Raw genomic sequence first — 14931 nt, forward strand, 5'->3', positions numbered from 1 at the left:
TATATCTCAACTCAATCCTTTCAATCCTTCACTAACAATGTCAATATTCACTCGCTAACTGCGTTCGTCCTTTGTATTTGTCCATTCAAAATACAAGTACCGGTTACTCAACCAACGGCTTACGCCTCAAGATGTACAAATATTGACAATCCATTAACGGTTCACTTACTCTAAAGTATAAATTACTGCCTCTAACACCTCGGTATATATTAAGGGCAAAGGCATGCTAGAGTTTGAAATGAGGACAGCGGGAAGCTTGCAATAAAATTGAACACGGGGAAAGGCGGTGACACCTAACTATTAACATCATCTCAAATTCAAAACCGGACAGGATGCATCAAACTGCCAGATTCAACGCTGCGCATGTAATTCAAACATGTTCTAGTTTAGATATCAAAACAATTCACGCATTAAATTGGTCAATAAGATGATAGATCGCGAACCAGTAACCCCGCCACCGTCAATATAATTGCCCCCGAGTGCATAAAGCGCAAAGGATGCACATTGGGTTGCAATAAATTCGAGGGCAATTGCTCAGCAAGCCAACAGGCAAAAGAATGAGACTTTGACAGCAAGGGGAAGAAATGGGAAACAACTCACATATCAGCATGCGGACCTGCAATAATCTAGATTCGGTCGGTTATCAACATCTCAAACCCAACACCTATTGCAATAGACGCTAAAATAAAGAGACTCTTAACAGTGTATCCATAGCGCTGGATAAATAATTCACAGATAAAAGACTGACATAACTTGGTGCGAATCTCCCATTGAGTGAGTGTAGAATAATTTAATTAATTCCTCGAAGTTCATAAGGCCCTAAAGGTAAACCTAACAAACATCTTGGTAAATCAATTCTTAAAGAAATTTAGTAAAAATATCATATTTTCTATCAAATATCACCTGAAATTTTATGGCAAAGAAAAAAAGAACTTTTCAATGACTTCGTAAGATGGAAATTATCTAAAGAAAAATGGGAAAGTATGATTCCCACAATATATTTCGTGATCTCAATTCTCCAAACTGCAAATTGTCGAAGAAAGCCATTTTACTCAATTAGTCCTTTGTTGTCTAATATAAGGCATTCATCGTCAAGGCTCTCATAGCGTTTCCTTTCCTCCCCCAATTTTCACTTATTCACTTTCACTTTTAAAATAGGGATAAGATGCTTAAATATCCTAAAAGCAAAGGAGCACCCAGCATTTGATTTTTTTTTTTTTTTTGCTTTTATACTTCTTGGAAGTTTTATTTCATAGCATTTCTGTCTTGAATCGTTATCTATCGTTAAGTTTGAAACGGATAACTGCCAAGGTATTTTTACTACGAAAATAAACTTCCAGAGCCTACAAGAGCGAAAAAAAACTTTCACGTGCTGGATGCTCCTTCTTTGATACTTCTAAGGTATTAAGCATCTTATCCTTTTAAAATATTGTCCTTAGCTGATACAAATTTGTTTTCCCTCTTAACAGCCAAGCACACAAGAAACTGTCATCGGTGGAAAATTAATGTTACATGAATTACATCTGACGACAACAACTTAATCATTTTAAACAGCAAATAGAGCGTATAGCAGAACAATGGTTGACGGGATACATATGCTTACCAACCTCCTTCAGGGTATATTGAATTGTAGTGTACCTCAGCCCAGAAGCTCAGGCAAATTACTGCACAATGCTCAGAATAATAAACAACTAAGAAAAGCCACCATTCTTGAAGCAAAATAACTTCTTTTATTTCCAAAGGAAAAAGGAAAAGAAGAGAATTAATTAGTAGTGTCAAAAGTGAGCTTAGTCAACCTGTAATCACAAGATTCTTATTTGGAATGTAGGGCTATGTCTAAGTTTTATTGCAGGTCACAACTAGAAACCGAAAATGATTACAACAAAGAAATATGCTTTCCATTTTAAGAGCATAAAGATATAGTATTAATCGATGTGAATTGCACAAAATTAGTAAAATGTGATTGGAGGTTCATTAAAGATGGGACTTAACTGTACCTCGTTTTGATCTTTCAAAATTAGGAAGAATTTCAATGCAGCAAGTGTCCTTGAATGATGTTATGACAAATATACTGCAACACACGCTAAAAGGAGTTAGAGAACACAATGATCATTTCAAGAGAACAATTACTGTGATGCAAAATAAGGTGGCCCTTGTGGATCGTTTCAGTTCCAATTCTAATTAAACTATGCTAACACTAAACAGGATATGTAATATACTCCTTCAGTCCTTAATATAAGATCTAATTGTTAAGTTAATTTTATTCCTAAATATAAGACCTATTTCTCATATATTCAATTTTTCCTAAATTATCCTTATAAATACTCCCTCAACCACAATCAAGTAAGTAAGGGAGGGAAGATATTAAGAAAGATGATTATGGTGTTTTAGGAAAAACATGTCATATTTTTTATAATTAACTAACTTACCTAACTTCCTTAGTCTAATCAAATCAGTTAAATAGGCATTATATTAAGGACCGGAGTAGTAGTATTTATGATAGAAAATAACCAGCCAGAAGTTGTAAAAGAATCCATAGAGATCACGCATCATAACCCTAAGATGCTTATAGACAAGATGCTGAGACATACAGTATCGGCTGCACCCTGCAAAGTAACATGATCTCCCCATTCACCATTCCTGATCCCATCAGAAAGATAATCAAAGTACGGAACAAATATTTCAAGAAAGAAACTGATAAAAATAAGCAAGGATGAGCAGAGAGGTACTTGGACATCTTCTCTATATAGTCTCCATAAGCCATGGGAACATATCCCTCATATTTCTCTGGATATGACTTCAACTGATCCATGAATATATATCCCATTAAAATTGCACAGACAACATTAACTTAACAGCAACTATTGTCATGAAATCATACCCATCGATTATTATGGACAATAATACAGAGGTCTTACGAAATAGGCGCAAACCTGATTCACAATTTGTTCTCGCACAAATTTATGGTGCTCAGAAGTTCGGTAAATTTGATCTGATAGTGCACGAAACTGAAAAGGGAAAAATATCTCATGTGACATCAATGGAACTACATAGCACAAAGATCACACCATAAAAGTTTGAAATCTAAGTGGTATGTAAATGTATCACCATGCACGCACTATTAACATGATGGTTGATTCAATGATCATGATAAGACAAAGCATAAAACCCAATTTTTTTTTTTTTGGTCTTTTCTGATTTGCATGTAGATCATATAATTATTGAAAAGTGTCTAATTTCTGAAGAAAGACTAAACATGGTGATTTGAGGAGATGGCAATGCCATGAAAGAAAAGAACAAACCTGACAGCTTCCATCTCCTTCAACTTTAGACTCAACCAACTCGTACATCTGCAATCTGTGAATGAGACAAGCATTCTCAGCATTTTTTGTCAAGCATAACAAATTTAAGCAAGACCAGATCATAGATATGTAGAAAGTTCCAAACAGAAATTAGAAAGAAAAAGGCGGAAAGAAACCAACATCAACATGCAAACTAGCAAGCAATACCTGTCCAGTAGCCTTTGATGATCTAATGTTGCTTCATCAACTGAAGGTATTTCTCCGTTGGTTCTAGGAACATGCTGCATGAAGGATCGCAAATGTAGGAAATGATAGAAGACTTGGAAAACATATCATATATCCAACACCCCCTTTCTTCTCTTCTTGGTTTTTTTCCCAACCAAGACAGAAGTTTCTCATAGGTGACTAACACAAAACAGCAGAAGTGAGAATCGAGATTGTAGTCTAGCGATCAATGACAATAGAAAATGTTATCCAAACAGCATCATGAAATTGACAGATGGCAACCTAAATGCAGCCGCATAAAACCTGGTGCTTCGGCAATTAACATCACTAGCTATGGTAACATATCAAAATTGTCGTTTGTCACCCAGAGATGTGAATTGATGTTAACTAATGAAGGCATAAATCAAAAACAAAACGTAATGCCTTCTCCAGAAATGCATCAATGGAACTTGAGAAGCAAAACTTACTGGAATTGGTATCATCTGATTCAACCTTTTGCCCACTTCTCCATCAGCACATTCATCCATCTCCTCCCATGAATAAAGCCATTCATCACCACAATATGAATTCTTTTCTGAGCTAGAACATATACTAGAAGGTCCTCCATCATCCTCGTCTTCTTGATCACTCTCCTGTCCTACAAATTTTGCATAAACTAAATTCAAAACAATAGAGTAATGCATGAAACTTAGAGGCTTAAGAAGACATTAAAGAAGGAATATTCAACATACGGGGGTCATAGTTACCCATAGGATGGCTACGCCAGTCATGTGGGTAAGTAGATAGCTGTAGATTTTCCTCCCATTGATCTGGAGGTGTGGGGGCTTCTGCAACTGCGAGTTGTGATAGTTGTTGTTGAAGAGCATGTGCCATGAGCTCATCATTTTCTGTGTTGCTAAATTCAGTTTCATAATTGTCTTCATTATAATAATGCCCATGATAGCAGCCAACATTTTCCAGAGTAACAGCACCACAATAACCACAGGTAGAATATGGCCCTGCATCAAAAAGCTGCGGGCCCCATTGCACAACATCAGGATCTTGCTCACACGAAATCATCTCTCCAATAATAGCGTCTTAACTCAGAAAAAATTTGCTGGAAACAACCATATTTACTTCCAACGGAATGTCAGAACTCGGCCAATTTTACAATACTTATGTAAAGAAAGAAACTCGCTTCATATAGTCATCTCAACAGCTCGCATTCCTGCAGAACAATAATAAACAGAATTATTTGACGTATTAAAGACCAAAAATGTGCCGAGAATAAGAAACCCTGTGCAAGTATGAACTTTAAGGATTTGGCGTTGAGTAAAGATAAAGAACTTTTTACCCTTCTTGAAATCCTTGTTCACACATTTAGAAACTGTCAAACTGACCTTTAATTCCGATAGGACAGGTTCTACGTGAACTCCGTTTTTAGACCAAGGAAAAGTGAAGATTCATTAAAAGGCAAAAAATCAATCCTTCACTTAGTTCCTCCCTATGCCGATTACAGTAAGGAAAAAACATTATTCCTCCGTTACATAAGCAGGGAAGTCAGTGTCAAAGCAGCAAATAAATATAATGACTCTCACTAAATAGAAAAAATTATTTCCACGGATCCTTATTTCCTAATTACATTTCTATTCGCAATTTTAAATAAAAAAAATTAAAATAACAAAATCTTACCTCTGGGCCCAAGGGTAAGTCCCACAGCATCTGCTAGCTTATCAATGCCAGCCTGCATAGCTGAACGGGAATTCTGGTCAAAGGCAATCTCTTTAGCATCAGCTCTCACCACAAACCGATTGCCAAATTGCCTGTAATTTACCCTCCCATTCGGTTGCTGCTGGTTGGCCCTTCTACTGAAAATCTGCACTCAAAAGTTTCACAAAATGATTGAACTCCAGAAGAAGACTGAAAGACAGAGTGATACAGAGAATTTGAACTGCAAATGGAAATTTACACACATGCGCGCACCGTTCGAAAATGTTCATCAGAGACGCGTGAAAAATCACGTTCGTAATAGAAGTTAAAGCCGCGTTTTCTTTTCAGAAATTATACTCATACTGGCAAAAACTTAGACGAATAATTTATTGAATCAAGTCCTTGAGGCTATCCATCACTAGACTGGATATAGTGAGTTCAGCTCGTAAGACCATGGAATAAAACGAAAGCGCTCGTATTGCCATAAAATCACGTGTAAGAGAAAAAAGCGAAGATACGAATATACATAAGTAATCCCGTTACTTCCCTATAAGCAAGGAGAAATGAAATGAAGATAAAGTAAGGCACATGCTTGGGAGAGCGAAGGAGAGAGGCCGAGGAGATAGCGTTTGCCGATGCCATTTCCCGCTGGTAATGTGCTTCGGGGAGCTTGAGGATAAGGTTACTAGCAGTTCTACAGCAAGGAGGGGGTAAGAGTTTAGGGTTTAGCTATATGGCGACGAACTAGCTTCCAGAAGTTTCCATTTCTTACGCGAACTGTTGAGACTTGAGAGGGCCCTTGTCGCTTTTGTGAGTTCGGGCTCGCGGGGGCGGTGGTACTGGGATTGATGAATCTTCAATACCAGCGAAACACGTAAAATTTACCTATAAATGTTGGATTTACTTGGCAGGTATCCATCACATATTTCACCGTGTTTTCCTAGGGGACGTTAACAGGGTGTTTGAATGAGTTTATAACTACTTTTTAAAAATATTTTTTAATAAATAGAGATAATTTTTTTTATATATTTATTTTATAAATGATAAAATTATTTCTGAAATCATAATTTTATTTCTATTCAAACATCCCTTAAATCATGTTGCCACTCCATATGTGTATTGAAAAAAAAATTCAGATCAGACGAGTAATTTATTTTTCTCACTGGTCAAAATATATTTCACAGTAGAGGGAATTACACTATTTACATGCGTCTCAATTTTAATTCTACATAACTCCATTGATTTTTTTTTCACGTGATTTAGAAAGTTTCATGCAATTATATTAAATTCTATTTTTAAAATGAGCATTTTTTATTGGAAAAAAAAGTGGGAAGCCAATGCATTAATTTGCAGCGAGGTCTAATAAAGTTCGTCCTATCATCATCAGCCACCTAAGAGCAATGAGTGTGTGAATGCTAAAACAATACTTCCTCGTCCGTTATTATAAGATTCTTTTAACTACTCCTCTGGTCCTATTTATAGGGTAGAGAGAGAAGGTTTTTTTGGTCCTATTTATAAGTCACTTCATTAACTTTTCAGTGTGAATGTACCATTTTATCCTTCATTTATTATAGTGTAAATAGTTATCTTTTTTGAAATGAGTATATATTAAATAGGGGTAAAGTTGGAAAGTTACTATATTTTAATGGAGAGTTAATGCAGTTTAAGGTTTTTCTTGGTCTGTATGAAACATGTTAGAAGTGCCTTATAAATAGGACCAGGGGAGTAAATTACACAGTTTAAGAAAACAGTTAAAATTAGTCGAAAGTAATTAATATGCAGCAAATGTTATTTTTTTCAAATATACCTCTATATATAAATAGGTAAATGTGAGAGAATAGTAATAAGATAAATGAAGAAAGAGAATGTATTAAATACTCAAATAAACTAAAAAATGATCTTACAAAAAGAAACAAACCCATTCAAAAAATAAGATCTTATAATAAGAGACGGAGTAGTATCAACATTGAAATGTGCCAGTAAAATCAGAAATTCCAAATTCCAATCTTTCTCCATACAGAACTTCCATTGATCTTTGATTGCCTCTCAAGATGTTGCCGTGGAATTCACGGGCGTTTCTAATACGAGTATAATGGACCGGCACGAGCCTTGGTTTCAATTTGGCTGGAAATCATATTGAGCTTTGTATTTAAAAATTAAGTTAAATTTTTTGTTCGCACTTTTTTCTTAATTATTTTTCATTCCAGTTCTTTTTTTTCTTTTTTACCAGCAATTCCAGTTCTTATTATACAGTATCAGTGAGCACGGGACATTTAGATGACACTAAATTTGACTGGATCAGGCGACACAATATTTTTACTTGGCACGTTCAAGGGACAGCCAACCAGCTTTTTTATTTACGCAGGCGTGAGGGGGCGTTTGATTCATTGAAAAAAAAAAACTTTTTAAAGGTATTTTTATATGCTTCAAGATAAAACTGTTTTCAGATACTTATTTTGTATATACTATTTTTAAAATTAAGATTTGGTTTTTATTTAAATATCCCTGTGAACAGGGGACAGCTAATCATCTGTGCACCATAACAATAATTACAGAAAGGTTGGAACCATAAAAGCTGATTAAAGGAAAGTATGATCAGAGCACATTATTAATTCATTGTTTTGTCTTCTACTACCCTCTTCATGATCATTATGAGCAACATAATAAGCATTTCTTCTGCCATCCTAATAAAGTGCACTCTCTGATGCACCGTCATTTGAACCCTGGCCTTAATGCTCAGGATGCTCTGGCCTCCTACTAGGAGCAGGCGTTACTGGATCCAAGAAAAGGAAAAGGAAGAACCACAGGTGAATTGGAATTCAGGTAGCATTATGATACAGCCACGCATTCTTTCCTTAAAAATCAATTTAAAGAGAAAGAAATTATGACAGGTGAGATTATATATTGACCCATTTGCTGGTGGTTCTGAACACCCATCGCAATTTGAGGTCCTCCAAGAGAAAAAATCCATCCCAAGTAGTTAACAAACAATTCAGAAGAAATCAGCGTGGACGGGGTTCTCTCTGACCCTTCTTCAGCCCCAGCGAACCCAATCGCTGAATACATTAAAGTCGGAATACCAGTGGGTTGCAGAGGCAGCAACAAGAAGGACCGTCGTCACTGCAGAATTGACGGGCGAGACCGTCGCGTCCGTTTGCCGAAGTTGTGCGCTGCTCGCGTCTTCCAGCTTACGGGCGAGCTGGGAAACAAGAATCACGGACGGACCACTGAGTGGCTCTTACGCCAGGCGGAGCCGTCCATTATTGCCGCCACTGTTGGCGGTGCCTCATCCGCATCCCCCATGGCTTCATCGGACTTGGTTGCTGCTGAACCACCCAGCGAAGGCAAAGCTGGAGGGAAGGGGGCAGATTTTGCGGTGGAAGACGAACAGCAAGCTGATCTGCCACCTCTGGAGTTAGATTTCTGGACAGGCTTGGACATGGAGCTTTATGGTAATGAGGTTGCAATGTTCCGTTGACTGAATGAGGTGCGCAGGGGAGGGGAAAGATACGCCCCGTCGTTTGAATCTGAATATTAATATTGGCAGGTTAGAGCTCAACAGTGTTCTCTAATGAATTAGAGAAAAAAATGAAATAAAACACAATAGTCTAAAAACACCACTCTAAAGAAAGAAGAAGCTCCCTCTCCATCTTCATCCCTCCTCCCTGCGAACTTCACACGTAAGGAAGTTTCAGATCCGCTGCCAAGATAAACATTCCCGACAAGAGATCCACATTATCGGGTAAACAAGTCAGGTCAATATAAAAGGCCATAGAGAAGGATGTGTTTGTTTATTTATGCGTGTATGCCCATTCTATAATCTGTTTTATATAGCATTTATTTATTCTTCATTCGAACTTTCAAATGTTTATTAATTATATTTACATTTTGTTATTTATTTATTTTATTCTTGTTCAATTATTTTTTAATCGTTTAGTATCTATTATAATTTTTCTATTTACGCATAAAGTTTGTAATTATCATTTAAATTGTAATTTATTATAACTTGTATTTTTTATGAAGTATTGAATTTTGGAAAAATTCTAAAAAAGATCCTTGGGATATAGGAAATTCCAGATTTGGTCTTGGAATTTCAAAAATGACAGAAAGGATAAATGACCCAATTTGTCATTTGTAAAATCAAGAGGAATTAACAATTTTATCCTCATTTATATTCATTTACTACAATGATTTAAGAAATCACTATAAGAGTTTAGGCGTTACCTAAATTCATGTAGCAAATAACTACTAACTTTTTCATAGTTAGGTGTCTTATTATTAACTACGACTAATTTTGTAATCACTAAAACAATGTAAGTATTACCTAGATTCGTGTAGAGAATAACTACTCACTTTTTCATAGTCAGGTACCTCATTATTAATTACAACTAATCTTGTAATCACCAGAACAGTGTAAGTGTTACCTAGATTTGTTTAGAGAATAACTACTTACTTTTGCTTAGCCAGGAGTAAAATTGTCAATTTGTTTTAATTTTACAAATGACAGATTAGGTCAATGACTCTTTCTGTCATTCACCAAATTCTAGGACCTAATCTAGAATTTCTTATATTTCAAGGGCTTTTTCTGAAATTTTTCCTTGAATTTTTGAATACTTTAATTTTAAAATTTAAATTTAAATTAAGATTTGATTAATATATCATCATTAAGGGCAATATGGTTATTTGAGTTTTTTTTCTTTAATATTGTATCATCATTTTCAACCTACTGAATATAAACTCTCTTGTCAAACAATTTTTTAGTGAGGTACCAAAAGGAGAGACCACAGATGCGTGTCTCCAAACGGAACCAGGTGATTTTTTAAAGAGAAAAGTCTAAAAAAATAATTGTTGAATTTTAAAATTCCAAATCAGGAATTACTATAAATATATGTTGTCATTTGTTTTTTGAATGTAGTCTTTTTTTTATAAATGTAGTAACCAATACTGATTTGAAATTTTAAAATTCAACTATTTTTTTTTTTGAGATTTTTCCTCTTTTTTTTAATTCCACCCTCTCAATATCCATTTCACGCAATTTTTTTATTCCACCTTCTTAGCTGGGGGTGCGGCCGGGATGCTGAGTGTTTTTTATTTGAGTATAATTCCGAGACTCAAGATGCTGTGATTAATCACAGCCTATTTGAGTAGAATTGCGAGACCCAAAGAAGATGCTGTGATTAAAAAGGACTCAGGAGAAGATGCTGTGATTAGAAAGTCTGGACTTTCTAATCACAGCATCTTCTCCGGAGCCTTGTGGATAAAAAGTCCAGAAAGTCTGGACTTTTATCCACAAGGCTCCGGAGAAGATGCTTTCTGGACTTTTTATCCACAAGGCTCCGGAGAAGATGCTGTGATTAAAAAGTCCAGACTTTTTAATCACAGACTTTTGAGTCTCGGAATTCTACTCAAATGAAAAACACATCCCGGCCCCACCCCCAGCTATAAATAGAACCCTCCCGTTCCTTTCTCCATAGTCCATGCCCCGCAAGCCAGATTGCCCCTGAGCCTCTCTCTAGTCTCTTCTGCTTCCTTTACTCTCTCATGGGAAAGGCTTCTCTGGTTTTCTTTGCATTTCTCACATCCTTCGCCTTAACGGTCTATGTTCGAATCCCAGGAGTTTACCCCGGGCATCCTTGGCCGAGTGTTCATGCTAACTTCCATGGAGGAACTGATGCCTCTGGTATGGGTCTGCATCTCCTCTTTCATCGACGCTTTCTTTTTTTAGTTAACGTCCCTTTCATTTCTGCTTAATCACCAGAGGTTGTGGTTGTTGGGCAGGTGGAGCTTGTGGACACGGTAACGTCTACGGCCAAGGGGGCGGCGCTAGCGCGGCGGTCCTGAGCACCGCGACATTCAACTTTGAGCTGCGCTGCGGAGCATGCGTAGAGATAAAGTGCGCAAAAGAACCTGAATGGTGTCACTCTGGGAGCCTATCCATTTTCGTCACGGCCACTAACTTCCGCTACCCTCTTACGAAAGACGGCAGCGGCCAGCCACCCTCAGCTGAAGCAGAGATCAAAACTGGCACTCAAACGCAGTATTGGTGGGGACGGTCATGGTCGTTTACGGTCACGGCCAGTGACGGCGAAGGACGTGCGTCCGCCTCTTGCACCATCGTGCACTGGCAATTCAGTCAAACTTTTACTGCCCGGATCTTCCAGGTTTGATCCATACGATAAGGTCGTTGGTTGGGTTCGATTGAATTTGTGTCGTTAGTTTCCAGAAAGAGGCGGGGTTTTGTGGATTGACTTTGTTTCGTCAGTTTTTAATAAGTGTCGGGGGTGTCGATTGTGTTGTACTCCAATATAGGAAAATGTCAGCAAGGTTGAGGTAGCTGTACCAGAGGCAGCCCGGGGTGTATTCGAGGATATGATTCCGTCACTAAATGCAACTACCTGCATTGTTTCAATCATATATTGACCTTTTTGCCATTTGGACTCTTTTCTGCTATTTATGCTTTTCAGTATATTCTTTGTCCAATTGAATCCACGCCATCAAGGGATCTATTAGGGGAAAGCTGAACATGGCACATAGGGGATCTATAGTTATATTATTTTGTTTGGAAGTAAAAATGGCCCACGAGTCGTGGAAGAGATGTAACTTCTGATGAATTGGACACAAATCACAGGAGGGGGCTTGGAATTAAAGAGAGAGCGTGTGATATATATTTACTCAATTCAATCGTAAAATGAAGGGAGAATTATTACAGAGGGTCCTGGAGATTTGGCATCACTTGTAAAAACAAAAAGCTCTCAATTCTGATACTTGTCTTCCCATCTCTTGCTACTTTACCAGCCATTTCTTTTTCCTTTTTTTAACCGTCAGCGTTTACCAACCATTTCATACTATTTTTCCGGTCTTTAATATAAGACCTATTTAATTAATTTGATCAGATTAAGAAAGTTAGGTAAGTTACTTAATTATAAAAAATATGACATGTTTTTTCTAAAATACCATAATCATCTTTCTTAATACCCCATCTTTTTTTATTTAATTATGGTTGAGAGAGTATCTATAAGAGCAATTTAGAGAAAATTGATAAGTATAAAAAATAGGTCTTATATTTATGATTAAAACTAACTTAATAATTAAGTATTATATTAAGAATTAGAAAAGTACATATGTTCGGAGATATTAAGCATAAAATGTAAATGGACGGGCAGCTGATTGCTCCAGAATCCTTCTTTTTGTTCGCGCGTGCGGTGAAACTTGGGGGGGGGGGGGCGTGGGCCAAAGAAGCGCGTGGAGGTGCGGAAGAGATGAACAAAGTAGAGCTATCAGAAAGATAATAGACAATGGGCGTGGAATAGAGAAAGAGAGGCGCCGTGCGTGGTCGGGAAAGGTTTTTTTTGGGGGGGGGGGGGGGGATTTTAATTCTTTTTTATTTGGTTTAGTTGGAACAAATAACACATTAATTATTACATCCAAAAAATATATATACGTCGTTTCTTTGATATGCATTGTTTTCCTTTTAAAAAAAGGAGAAAAATTGTTATATATAGCACAATATATTCGTGTTTTAAAAGTCGCACATAATATTTATTGTTTTTCTTAAAAAATATCTGATTAGCTTTGATGCATAGTCTCGTTATAAAATTAAATCGATCTACTAGCCAATGCCAAAGACTTGGAGGAAACAAAGATGACAGAAAGTGAAGCCTTGGCAAGTCTCTAGCGTTTTACCCGACAAAAGAGGAGAATAATAAGAGTTAAAGTATTATTCATAAATCATGGCTTTTCAATAGAATTATTATTATTATATGCGAGGGCGCGCGTGTCAAATTACTATCCTTAGTTCGCATTCGGTCAAATAAGTTGCATTGGTCATAATACAAATATAGAGATTTCGATGTATGGTTGCCGGATACACGAGTAGAGAAAAAGCGTTCAAATATCTCTAGCGCTCGAATTGCCATAAAATCACGTGTAAGAGAAAAAGCGAAGATACGAATATATAGATAAGTAATTCCATTACTTCCCTCATAAGCAAGGAGAAATGAAATGAAGATAAAGTAAGGCACCTGCTTGGGAGAGCGAAGGAGAGAGGCCGAGGAGATAGCGTTTGCCGGTGCCATTTCCCTCTAGCAATGAGCTGCACGGAGCTTGAAGATAAGGTTATTACCTATTAGTGGTTCTACAACAGGGAGGGTGCAAGAGTTTAGCGTTTAGCTATATGGCGACCAACTAGCTTCCGGAAGTTTCCATTTCTTGCGAGAACCGTTGAGCCTTGAGAGGGCCCCTGTGGCTTTTGTGGGATCGGGCTCCCTTGGGCCGGTGGCACTGTGATTGATGAATTTTCAACATGAGCAAAACACGTATATTTCGCCGGGGCTGAATTAAACCATGTTGCCACTTCCGATGTACTACCTCCTCCTGTCAATATAAAAACTCATTTAACTTTTATATTAATCCTGAATATAAAATCACAACCTACTTTATCTCTCATATTTATCTATTTTTAAAAGATAGTTCTTGTAATAGTGATAGTTTTAGCACAAACACTTAATTAACGAGGATATTTTAGAAAAGATATCATATATTTATTACAAATAATTAATGTAACTAATTTTTTAATCTATTCAAATTATCCAATTAGCTCTTATATTAAAGACCGTGGGTACTATATAAAAAAATCAGATCAGATGAGTAATTTATAAATAAACTTTAATTCTTCTCATCCATCAAAATATATTTCATACTAGAGGGACTTACACTATTCACATGCATCTCGTTTTGAATTCTACATAACTCCATTAAGATTTTTTTCACGTGATTTAGGAAGTTTCATGCAATTATATTAAACTCTTTAACCTTTTGACACATTTTAATGGGATTTAAATATTTTTAAAATAATTATGTTAAACTCTTTATCCTTTTGACATATTTTAATGGGATTTAAATATTTTTAAAATAAGCATTTTTATTGAATAAAAGTGGGAAGCCAATGCATTAATTTGCAACGAGGTCTAATAAAGTTCGTCCACCATCATCAACCACCTGAGAGCAATAAGGGGGTGAATGCTAAAACAACAATTTTGAAACGGGCCGGTAAAATCAGAAACTCCAAATTCCAACCTCTCTTGATAGAGTCCAGTGTTAGTGGAGGTTTACAAATTAGTTATTTTTAGTTATTTTTAATCTTTAATTTCAGGTGATTATATTCAGTTATCATTTGAGACTATTACAGTGGGGTTATTATTTAAATATTAGTTATTGTCAATTATTGACAATCCTATTAGGAAGTTATTAGTTGATTATTTTTAGTTATGTTTTCAGCCTATTTAAATCTATTGTATGATGACGTTAGGGGTGAATGAAAGTATAATATTTAGGAACTTCTTTCTTCTTCTCTCCTATGATTTTAGATACTAATTCCAGCCTCTCTCTCCTCCCTCCTTTATCTTTATCTTTCTCTTCTCTTTCCCTTTCTTTCTGTCCTAACTCTTAAGATCTAACATCTGGGTATCTGAGCCCAAACTTTCTGGGCTTGTTGGGACATCATGGTGAACACTCGTCAATCAACCATTAACAACGTGCTTCTCCTTCCAAATCCTAACGCCTCTTACAGTGTGCCTAGCCCCACCAATTCTTCTGACCTTTTTATCTACAGACCTGCTTTCCCAACAATTGTCAGTCATTCTGGCCAAATTAAATAATTTAAATACAAAAATGACTACTTTGAAGCAACAGCAATCATTTCAAGAAAATGAAGCCA

The 14931-nt window shown here is 36.5% G+C and overlaps 1 protein-coding gene across 14 annotated transcripts; it reads right to left on the bottom strand.

The window, feature by feature from the left end:
* Nucleotides 1-5192, bottom strand: LOC114716168 (uncharacterized). 14 transcript variants are annotated; one of them, XM_028901107.1, is made up of 10 exons: nt 4907-5192; nt 4259-4734; nt 3995-4182; nt 3510-3583; nt 3303-3357; nt 2934-3008; nt 2730-2803; nt 1998-2071; nt 1608-1664; nt 1-626 (listed from the first exon to the last, which is right to left on the bottom strand). In XM_028901107.1, the coding sequence occupies exons 2-10, from the start codon at nt 4584-4586 to the stop codon at nt 604-606; spliced, it is 948 nt and encodes a 315-aa protein (XP_028756940.1). In that variant the 5' UTR covers nt 4587-4734; nt 4907-5192; the 3' UTR covers nt 1-603. The 14 variants fall into 14 exon arrangements, 13 of the variants coding, with proteins under 13 accessions (XP_028756940.1, XP_028756939.1, XP_028756952.1 ...); XM_028901106.1 differs by having other exon boundaries at nt 4861-5192; XM_028901119.1 differs by having other exon boundaries at nt 3995-4159; nt 4274-4538; nt 4644-5192.
* Nucleotides 5193-14931: the final 9739 nt, after the last annotated feature.

Source organism: Neltuma alba, unplaced genomic scaffold (assembly GCF_004799145.2).
Source record: "Neltuma alba isolate B1F8T4 unplaced genomic scaffold, ASM479914v2 tig00011646_pilon, whole genome shotgun sequence".
NCBI lineage: Eukaryota > Viridiplantae > Streptophyta > Magnoliopsida > Fabales > Fabaceae > Neltuma > Neltuma alba.

What these genes read in the sequence shown, in the direction of transcription:
- LOC114716168 (XM_028901107.1), bottom strand. Translation starts at nt 4,586, where the DNA reads ATGATTTCGTGTGAGCAAGATCCTGATGTTGTGCAATGGGGCCCGCAG. An exon ending in TATATAGAGAAGATGTCCAA is followed by an intron (nt 2,072 to 2,729) that starts GTACCTCTCTGC and finishes CGTGTGTTGCAG; the next exon opens with TATATTTGTCATAACATCAT. An exon ending in TTTTGAAAGATCAAAACGAG is followed by an intron (nt 1,665 to 1,997) that starts GTACAGTTAAGT and finishes AGCATTGTGCAG; the next exon opens with TAATTTGCCTGAGCTTCTGG.